Source organism: Bidens hawaiensis, unplaced genomic scaffold, assembly GCF_021521415.1.
Source record: "Bidens hawaiensis isolate Kalapana, Puna unplaced genomic scaffold, B.hawaiensis_p1.1 tig00056184_1, whole genome shotgun sequence".
In the NCBI taxonomy this organism is placed as follows: domain Eukaryota; kingdom Viridiplantae; phylum Streptophyta; class Magnoliopsida; order Asterales; family Asteraceae; genus Bidens; species Bidens hawaiensis.
This window is the reverse complement of record NW_027500136.1, coordinates 23,166-33,539: the sequence shown is the minus strand read 5'-3', so window position 1 is coordinate 33,539 and position 10,374 is coordinate 23,166. Positions and strand designations below refer to the sequence as shown.

Here is a 10,374-nt window from a genome sequence, read left to right as displayed (position 1 = left end):
TCATTGGGGCTTCAACTTAATATTAAGAAAACCGAGGTTTTTTGGCCAGCGTGTAATGGAGTAAAAGTTAAAGATGGGTTTTTCCCTAGTGGGATTGGTAGACCAGAGAGAGGGGTAAAGCTCCTTGGAGAGGCTGTTAGTCGAGATCTCTACTTTATTAAGGAGTTGGCGAGGCGGAGGGCATCTCGTGCGTGCGGTTGATCTTATGAAACTCTTACCTTGCCTTAGGGATCCCCAGATCGAACTCCTCCTGCTTAGGTCTTGCATGGGGGTTGCTAAGTTGCTTTTGGGGTTACGAACATGCCACCCCCATATGATGGATGATGCGGTATCCTGTTTTGATAAGAGGCTTCGAGAAGCCATCGAAGACATAGTTGTATGTGGAGGCCCATTCTTTGGTGATCTTCAGTGACGACTTGCATCTTTACCGATGCGCTTGGGGGGTTTAGGCCTTCTTTCGGCTCATGATGTTGGGTTTTATGTTTTTGTAGCGTCGTCTTGGAAGCTACAGAATCACATCTTAAGGAATAGCAGAGTTGTCGACCTGACTCAGACTACGTGCAGGCCCTGGAACGCCTAAATGGCGCTCTCCCAGACTTTGACATTGGCGGTTTCTCTAATAAGGACACCGCCCCACCAAAGCCTCAAAAAACTTTGGCGAATGCCCTTTTTGGCAAAATCGCTCAAAGCCTGGGAGAAGTTTTGGGATTGTCCCCCCGACAGAAGGCGGTTATTGAATGCTTACAAGGTCCTCATGCTCAAGATTTTCTGACCGTTATCCCGATTGATGGCTTGGGCCAAAGCATGTCTGCGGTCGAGTATAGGGCCATTCTTAAGTACCGTTTGATGGTCCCAATGTACCTAGAAGACGAAACATGTCCGATCTACCGTAAGGCTTGCCTGGATAAATTCAAAGAGCATGCGGTTCATTGCAAGGAGATGCCTGAGTTCAAATACCGACATGATTGGGTGCGGGACGTTCTTTGGGACATCTTAAGGCGAGCTGGGATATCAGCTAAAAAGGAAGCCCCCGTAAACTTCCTTACAGACCCCACGGAAGGGAGATCCACTCTACGACCGGTAGATTTGCTCGTCTTTGGTTGGGCCGGGGGAAAACACGCTTGTGTTGACCTCATATAGGTATCTCCTTTAGCTGGTTTGAGGGATAATGGGTTTGTAGCTGGGCAAGCAATGAAAAGGGCTGAAACGAAGAAAGTGGAGAAACATGCTAAAGCCTGCGAAGAGAACCAACATGTTTTTGTCTCTCTGGCTTTTGATACCTTTGGCTCCTTGGCACCGGAAGCTATCCGTTTCCTAACCAGGGTCCAACGGGTTGTGCATAGCAATGTGTCGACTCCAAAGGGGCAGGGGTATGTCTTTAGCAGGTTAGGGTTTGCAATTCAGAAAGGGGTGGCGGCGCAGCTTGTTGCCCGCCTATCTGCTATGTTAATATCTATAATAAATTAAATTAAATAAAAAAAACGGTAGAATAATTACCCATAGTTTACTTGTGCTTTAAGCTACAAGGTAAAAAAATAAAAAAGGAAAGTAAGAATATTACCGTTACTTGCAGCGCATACATCCAACGGTCATTATTCAAAATCAAAAAATAAGACCGTTTATAAATCAAGTCCTTTTTCAATTCAATCTTTATTCATTCTTATTCTTCTTCTTCATTCATCGCCGATTAAACCCTGATAATTCTCATTCATAAACACAGTACAAAATCACACGAAAAGATTTCACAATCGAAACGGTGGCGGACCGAAACCCAGAAGAATCCGGGGAGGCAAACAACAGCCGTCTCCACTCTTTTTTCTCGTCAATTTTGAACAGTATCGGTGGTGTTTTCGGTCATATTCAAGAAGATATGACGTCGAATCAATCGGTGGTTCCGGTTCAACAGCCGATTAGAGGTTTGATTTTTGATTATTTGTTGTTTTTTTATGCGAATTTGAATAGTTTTTACAGTTTTGAGATTAGGGATTTGAAATCCCCAATTTTTTTTTGGGATTTGAATGTGATTTTGGAATTTGGGTTTTGTAAATTATGATGTTTAAATTAATGGGTTTTGTTTAGATTTCATGATAACAGCCAATTAGAGGTTTGAATTTTGATTATCTGTTGGGTTTATTAAACCCCAAATTTGTTTTGGGTTATTGAATGTGAATTTTGAATTAGGGTTTTGTAAATTATGATGTTTAAGTTAATGGGGTTTGTTTAGATTTCATGGTATGATGTTTTTGAGTTTTTTTATTTTTTGTAGGATGCGACAAAATTTAGAATTAGAGTTTTTTAATTCATGGAATTTATGTTTGTAGGTTTCGATAAGTTGTAAAATTTTTAAAAAAGATTCTTTAGTATGTGAAAAATTGAGAATTAGGGTTTCATAATTCTTGGTAATTTTGTTTGTAGGTTTCAAGAATTTGTAAAATTTTTAAAAAAATATTGAGTATGTGAAAGATTGAGAATTAGGGTTTCATATGTTTTTAGGTTTCAATAAGTTTTAAACATTTGGAGTTGTGTTTTTGTGCAAGATTTCAACCTTTTTCCATTATATGTTGACAAGGTGTGATTTTTTTTAAGTTGCAGATATAAAGAAGAACAATGATGGACAAATAATTGAAAGAAGGAACCGTAGAGCACTCGTTGATATAGGCAATCTTGCTCCCACTGCAGTTGAAACCGGAAAGCCTAAACTTGATGAAACCCCGAAAAGAAGATCAAGAAAGCCCTCAAAGTCACTAACAACCGTCCTCACTGCCCGTAGCAAAGTCAGTTTCTTTAAGTTTTTATAAATACATATATTATCTTTAGATCAATTTTTTATAACCAAATTTGAATCTTTTGTTCAGGCTGCTTGTGGAATCACAACAAAGCCTAAAGATCCAGTAGTTAACATAGACGAACCCGACATCGGCAACGAACTAGCACAAGTTGAATACGTTGAAGACATTTACAAGTTCTACAAGCTTTCAGAAACTGAAGGCGGATTACAAGATTACATGAATTCACACTCGCAGCCCGATCTCAATGCTAAAATGAGAGCTATTTTGGTGGACTGGTTGATTGAAGTTCACAGAAAGTTTGATTTGATGCCCGAGAGTCTTTATCTAACCATCAACATAGTTGACCGGTACCTCTCGGTCAGAAAAGTTCCCCGAAAGGAACTTCAATTGGTTGGAATCAGTGCGATGCTTATTGCGTGCAAATATGAAGAAATTTGGCCACCGGAAGTCAGTGACTTGATTGCAATATCAGACAACGCGTATCCGAGAGAACAAATTTTGACCATGGAGAAAGCCATTCTTGGTCACTTGGGTTGGTATTTGACGGTTCCAACACCGTATGTATTTGTTGTTCGTTACACGAAAGCTTCGCTTCCTTTTGATGAAGAGGTACATTAACTTTTTATACATTAAAAGAATTATAAAAGCTGATTATAATATTTTTGTGGAATTTAGATGGAGAATATGGTGTTCTTCTTGACCGACCTTGGTTTGATTCACTACTCAGTTATTATAAACAACAGCCCTTCAAAGCTTGCTGCTTCAGCTGTTTATGCTGCTCGGTGCACTCTTAAAAAGACCCCGGCTTGGACCGAAACACTCAAACATCACACCGGGTACCATGAAGATGAACTAAAGTGAGTTTTCTGTCACATGGGTATTCAATCTTTTTATTCATTTTTCAAGTTTTGATAAAAAAATGTTGTTTTTGAACAGGGAGTGTGCAAAGGCTTTGGTGACTTTTCATGAGTGTGCTAGTGAAACCAAGTTAAAGGCTGTGTACAGAAAGTATGTGAATCCAGACAAGGGGGCGGTGGCTGTATTCCCTCCGGTGAGGAATATTGAGGCGGATGTTGGTGGTGGCGAACAGTCATGAGACGACGGGGTAGCGTGTGGATGGTTTGATTGAGACCATTTGGCCTTTATGATCTTAATTTTATGGATCATTATAAGTTTGATTAGGAAGTATTTTGTTATTGACTGGATTTGTTTGCTTATTGGTTGGTTTTTTATCCTTTAATTGGAGTGAATGATATAAGTAGATATTAATTAAATTGTGACCAAATGTTTTAACATATAAGAGGTAAATGATAACTACAAGATCATTTTTTTATTTTATTACTGACTTTATATGATTTCTATTAAGACTAAAGAATGCATAACCGAAATAAGTAATGATATAGTTTTTACACCCATTTATACGACCAGATCACAACATTCGTAGACAAATTAAAACTCTTTCGACACGGCCAACAAATATTTTGTGTGCTGACCTTGTGGCGGATTTTCGTCTTAAGATCCCTTGTTCAACCCTGCAATCCTTCTTGAAAGGGTCCAGGTTTACAACCGATGAGCCATTGCTCAACTGAACCAGGGGCACGGTTCGTCCTTGTGGCGGATTTTCGTCTTAAGATCCCTTGTTCAACCCTGCAATCCTTCTTGAAAGGGTCCAGGTTTACAACCGATGAGCCATTGCTCAACTGAACCAGGGGCACGGTTCGTCCTTTTTGAAATGGTTTAATAAATGGGTAATTTTTTAATCATACTCGACACCTAAATGGATTCAGTCATTTTGATCTTGGGTTATGTTGTTCCATAACAAACATTGAAACAACCATTTTGTAATTGTTTTTAAACCATTTTGTAACAAATTCATTGTTTGTTTCATTCAATGTTTTCCAACTAGAAATGCATCTTGACTTTGGTTATGTCTCTCCTTTAATGATTTTAAATCAAATAATTGATTTATTTTCGTCTTAAAAAAAACAAAAAAAAAAAACATTTTTAAACTATGTCTTACCAATTATGCAGTCAATCTCGGTGGTATCTCGGTTATCGGTCCTCATCTGAAATATCGGTCAAAATATCGGTCAGAATCTCGGTACCGATAATATCGGCGATATTGACCGATATTTGGCCGATATTGACCGATATTTCATCGATATATCAGCGATATTCCCGAAATTAGTGTTTTAAGTCTTAATTTTCAACTTTTAGTGTTTTATGTTGGTGGTTTGAGTCTTAATCAGTTCCTACTTGCTACAATTGTAAGTGTTTTGCAACTTGCAAAAGGATAATTAGTAAATAGTAGGAGAGTATATTGAATTGTTAGTGTTAAAATGCTATATATATAAATTTTGCATGATGTTAAAATTACCGATATCCCACCGATATCTCACCGCGATAACCGATATCTCAAATATCGGTCCTTGACCGATATCCGATATTTTTCCGCATTAACTGCCTAGCTTACCAATCAAATTCATTCACATGGCTTTACTTTGGTTTCATGTGCATGAAAAACTATTTTGAATATCTTTTGATAATCCAATTTGACTTGGTACTTGGAACATGTAACATCTGTTCAAGTCTTGTGTTGATATTTTAGACATTAAAATTGAGTTATTTCAGAGTCCATTTAGGATAGATAGTACCACATTTGTTTTATAAATCTTCACCTTCTTTCTTTCATTCGGTAAAATAAGAGCTGAACTCATCTATTTTGACAATTTATTCAACAAGTTTATCAATGGGTTATTGGATAATTATTTATTTAGTTATATTTCCCATATCGTGATTCACAGTTGCAGTGTATGATATGCAGATATCACTTGAACTAGCTTGTCCCAGTATGGCATTGCCAGTTACAAGTTTATTTTATCTAGACAAGACTGATCTTTTAAATTTAGTATGGTGTTTTAGCTTTCCCTTTTAATTTGACAAGTTGATCTATGAGAAAACTGACCATTACTAAATCCATGGCTGACTAGAGATATGCCAACATTCACAGCAGTGAGCAAAAACAAAAACTAAATATTAAAAATAAAAAAAAATTGATTTGTATACACTTGAGATGTATTATTGATACATGGCGGCATTTAGCAGATCCAGACAGTAGCTTAACATCCTTGTTTAGTAAGGATCTAACAACAAAACTTACAGTAATGCCACCGACGAGCATCATGTTTCTCTCTGCAGCCGCATGAATTCAGTAAACATTACCTGTTTTTATTCCTTTCTTGTGAAGCCCTTTTTTATCTTTCCTATTCCCTATGTCTCGTTAAAATATATGAAGCCCCATCCGCCACACATTGAATTTATGTATTTAAAACCTGAAACATAAACGTAAAATTGATATATTTTCAGTACAGCTTCGCTTGAACGTTCAAATACAAAGAAAAACAAGAAAAGAAATTTTAAAGGATATTATGAATTACCTCATAGAAAGAAAACTTCACGTAAGTTGTGAACGCGAGTACGCGACTGAACGTTTAAGCATCCCCTGAAACCCATTCAGATTGTTTTGTGCAGATGAATTTGCCCAAATATTTCATGGTTCAGTAAATTCCCATTTCAACAATTAATCCTATAACTACTGCAAAATTGTAGACAATCGTATTTTTGACTGAAGCTTTCTTGCTTCTGAGTATAAACCTGAAGAACGAAGGCCTTTAACAACAACCCTTTGTGTCGGTCTAAACACCTTCATTCCCTGATTCAAACAAGCTAACAAAACCCTATACGCATCAAAATATCTCCTTTCATTGCAAAGATTATGCACCAATGAGGTGTATGTAATACAATCTCTTACATCCATCTTCCTAAATATCCTCAAAGCCTTATTAATGTAACCAGCTTTACATAATCGATCAACCATGCAATTATATGCAACTAAATTAGAATCAAAACCTAGTGTATCCATATATTTCAAATGTTTTAAAGCACCATCGATATTACCTGCTCTGCATAGCCCATCGATTAACGTAGTATGTGTATATTCATCACATTTTAATCCCGCTTCTTCAATTTCATTCAACAAATTATAAACTTCTTCCAACCTGCCTCCTATGCAATACATGTTAACCAAGATATTATAACACACAATATCGAGCTTAATACCCTTTTCAATCATTAACTCATAACATCTATGTGCTTCGTTTAATCTACCAATCTTAGCAAACGCACTGCTGACTGTGCAATAAGAAAACGCATCATACGTGTATCCTTTATTTTTCATTTCATAAAAGACCTCAATACCTTCTTCAAACTTGCCAGATCGAAAAAAATATTTCATAAGGGTAGTGTAAGTACTTGCATTAGGTTCAAGATTTGATTCCTCAAGCTCCTTTAAAACCCGTCTTGCAGCGCGTAACCGGCCCGATTTACAAAGCCCGTCAATCAATATGTTGTATGTGATCAACTGAGGAACAAACCCGTTTTGCTTAAAATACCGGAACAACTTTAAGGCGCTACTGGTATACCCGTTCTTGCAGAGACCGTTAAACATGGTGTTCAGTGAGGTTGAACAAGGGGATAAATTGGTCATAATAATATCATGGAAAACCGTATTAGCTTCCTCGGGTTTGTATAATTTAAAAAAGCAATGCATTAAAGTATTATAACTCCAAACATCGGGTGGGATTCCGAGCATAATCATTTCATCGAAAAGCTCAAAGCATCTTGATAATAAGGAATGGTTAGAAGCGCCAGCTATTAAAGAATTATATGTAATGACATTTGGATTAATGTCTACTTCTCTCATTCTACTGAGGATTGAATAGCCTGCATCAAGGTCAACAAAACGACAATATGCGGCAACTAATGTGTTGTATGTAACAACATCCGGTAGTGTTCCTAACCTTATAGCATCAATAATAACAGCTTCTGCTTTTTCTAGTTGTTGGACTTTACAAAATGACGCTACACATATATTCATTAGCCTTGTTGATAACTTACAAACCATTGCTTATCAACCCTGCAGTATTCAAGTGTAGAGCTCCATTCACAATGACATGATGAATCCTCTGTAAAAAAGTTAATAATATTAATATAATAATCACCAAAAAAAGCATATAATTTTCATTGATTGATTACCAGAATCAAGGATCAAAGGCAATCCTCCTCACAATGGCATGTATTTTGAAACATTTGTTGATTAATAATATAATCCCTTGTTTTTTTAACCATTAAACCATTCAAACGATTACAATAAAATGGCTGGTAAACGGGCAACAAGCCATGCCGCAACCCCCCTTGTGGTTACATATACTTAGAAGATATAGAAGGAATTTAATTGTCATTTGAGAATTGAAATTGTAAATGACAACTTAACTAAACTCTCTAAAGTTAGTTAATGCAAGTATGTAAGAAGTGAGAATTATCCATAATAGAGGTTATCAGATAAAATTTGTCTCTCTTTGTGATTCTTTCATTCTCATTCAATACATATTACTTGTGCTTATGGATGTTTATGAACTATATTTACAACAAGTCGCTGTAGCCTCCACCATCAGTGTGATCAGTCATATGTATAACATACCAATCAACAAGAACAAATAAAAGCAAAATCATAAACAACTATTAAGTGTCATATAGGTAAGTGGAGCCTTTAATTTGCTAAATATGCAATTAATGCGGAAAAATATCGGATATCGGTCAAGGTCCGATATTGAGATATCGGTAATTTTACTATCATGCAAAATTTAACACTAACAATTCAGTATACTCTCCTACCATTAACAAGCTAACCTTTTGTAACTTGCAAAGCACTAACAATTGTAGCAAGTAGGAACTGATTAAGACTTAAAACCCTAACAATTGACGATTAAGACTTAAAAAACTGATATTGGAAAAACCGATCATATATCAGCCAATATCGCTGATATTATCGGTACCGATTCTGCTAGAGGTCGGATAACCGCTATAGCATTGACATTAACTGCATAGTTTGCTAAGTTAAGGCATCCTAGAATAATAAGATGTGGGCCTGGAGAAATATAATACATGGGATGACCTAACTTTATGCAGTCGTATTCGCATAAAGTTTGAAACTTTACGAATTAGAAACAGAAGGCATTTCATCGAACATCTGGTGTGCAACATTATAAACAAAACAAAAGAACCCACCAAATCACAAATGCAAATTCTTTTATCAACAAAATTCCAGTCAAAGCACAGTTACTCTTTCAGCACCAAATGGGTTACCAAACCTAGAACCTAGTGATTCACCAATTGCTAATTAAACCAGTTATTACATCGAATGGAGATTCAAGAACTGAAATTGAAAGGAGGGTTATCTGTACCTGAGTGATTTGAGTTGAGGATCACCGTGAATCGGAGATTAGTGGGTGAGTAAGTAAGCGACTCGATGTTTGGAAGGTTAAATTAAACCACTCTACGACCAACGGAAGAAAGGGTTTCACTTGGAAGAATTTAAACCACCTATTTTTCATTATTATTATTTTTTTCCGAACGGTGTCTTTCACAGTTAAGCTAGCACTGCACGACCAAGTCGCGCCCCACCACACCACTCAGGCCAGCTATGTTGACATGATCGGGATCCACGCTGGCGTCCAAGTTTGGCTTGGCGTTCCAGGTAAAACCCAGTTTAATCACCCCGCCCGAAGGCACGACAGATTTTTAATGCTCTGGAAAAATCCGGTCGGAATCAGGATTTGAACCCGGGACACCCGGGTCATCCATCATGTTCATGGTCGTTGGGGCAAGCCCCGCTGGTTTCATTATTATTATTATTATTATTATTATTATTATTATTATTATTATTTACGTGTTGTTTTACATTATTGTTTCTACTATTTATATATTTTTTTAAATTATAATTTCATTTATCGTAATGAAGTTAATAATAATATAATTAGGAGTTAATGATTAAGGAGTTTTACAAATGAATGAGATGCTATAACTCATTTAAAAGTTATCAAGGTTTTGTAAGACCATGATTTGCTTATTTTTTTTACAATAAAATTATTTCTTAATTATAAATAATATCTTTTTTTAAATCAGATATTAATTTTTAGTATATCCGTATGTTATAGGATTTTCATATCAAATATTTGGTGAGATTAATTTTTAATTTAAAGAGATGTTATAATCTGTTTAAGGGCTATCTGGGTTTGGTGAAACTCATACCCGTGAATTCGGGTCAAAATGAGAAGCCTATATTTACAAATAAAGCAATCTTGTGGTTAGAGAGAAAGTATGGAGCAACCAGAAAGCTTTTAAATGTTTTGTTTATATATATTTTTAAGACTAATTTTAGAACCTGTGTGATGCACGGAATATTTAATAGAAATACAATTAAGCTATAAAATTTAAACATATTAAACTTAAAAAAAACCTATATTTTATCAAATTAAATGATTTTTTAAGTTCAAATTATATTTTGTAATACGTGATGAATTCTCAAACAATTTCTTTATAATCACGAAAAATATGCACTTAGTGATTATAAGTTGTAATTATAATTTGTAATGAAATAACAAATTCTAACAAAAGATTATATAATGTTTCATTATGAATGACATAAAAAAATAACATCATATATAGAATTAGCATGAATAAAACA

General features: G+C 35.8%; 2 protein-coding genes across 4 annotated transcripts; one reads left to right on the top strand and one right to left on the bottom strand.

Moving 5' to 3' along the window:
• The first annotated feature begins 1,726 nt into the window (after window positions 1-1,726).
• LOC143601388 (G2/mitotic-specific cyclin S13-7-like) lies at window positions 1,727-3,895 on the top strand. Of its 2 annotated transcripts, none has more exons than XM_077078813.1 (5): window positions 1,727-1,916; window positions 2,593-2,774; window positions 2,856-3,398; window positions 3,465-3,646; window positions 3,726-3,895. In XM_077078813.1, the coding sequence occupies exons 1-5, from the start codon at window positions 1,871-1,873 to the stop codon at window positions 3,883-3,885; spliced, it is 1,113 nt and encodes a 370-aa protein (XP_076934928.1). In that variant the 5' UTR covers window positions 1,727-1,870; the 3' UTR covers window positions 3,886-3,895. The 2 variants fall into 2 exon arrangements, with proteins under 2 accessions (XP_076934928.1, XP_076934927.1); XM_077078812.1 differs by having other exon boundaries at window positions 2,587-2,774.
• A 2,412-nt stretch (window positions 3,896-6,307) lies between these two features.
• On the bottom strand, window positions 6,308-9,123 carry LOC143601387 (uncharacterized). 2 transcript variants are annotated; one of them, XM_077078811.1, is made up of 2 exons: window positions 6,747-8,200; window positions 6,308-6,644 (listed from the first exon to the last, which is right to left on the bottom strand). In XM_077078811.1, exons 1-2 carry the CDS (start codon window positions 7,750-7,752, stop codon window positions 6,382-6,384), a joined length of 1,269 nt encoding a protein of 422 aa, XP_076934926.1. In that variant the 5' UTR covers window positions 7,753-8,200; the 3' UTR covers window positions 6,308-6,381. The 2 variants fall into 2 exon arrangements, with proteins under 2 accessions (XP_076934926.1, XP_076934925.1); XM_077078810.1 differs by adding an exon at window positions 9,092-9,123 and having other exon boundaries at window positions 6,310-7,813.
• Between the last annotated feature and the right edge of the window lie 1,251 nt (window positions 9,124-10,374).

What these genes read in the sequence shown, in the direction of transcription:
- LOC143601387 (XM_077078810.1), bottom strand. Translation starts at nt 7,752, where the DNA reads ATGGTTTGTAAGTTATCAACAAGGCTAATGAATATATGTGTAGCGTCA.
- LOC143601388 (XM_077078812.1), top strand. Translation starts at nt 1,871, where the DNA reads ATGACGTCGAATCAATCGGTGGTTCCGGTTCAACAGCCGATTAGAG. An exon ending in TCCTCACTGCCCGTAGCAAA is followed by an intron (nt 2,775 to 2,855) that starts GTCAGTTTCTTT and finishes TCTTTTGTTCAG; the next exon opens with GCTGCTTGTGGAATCACAAC. An exon ending in CGCTTCCTTTTGATGAAGAG is followed by an intron (nt 3,399 to 3,464) that starts GTACATTAACTT and finishes TGTGGAATTTAG; the next exon opens with ATGGAGAATATGGTGTTCTT.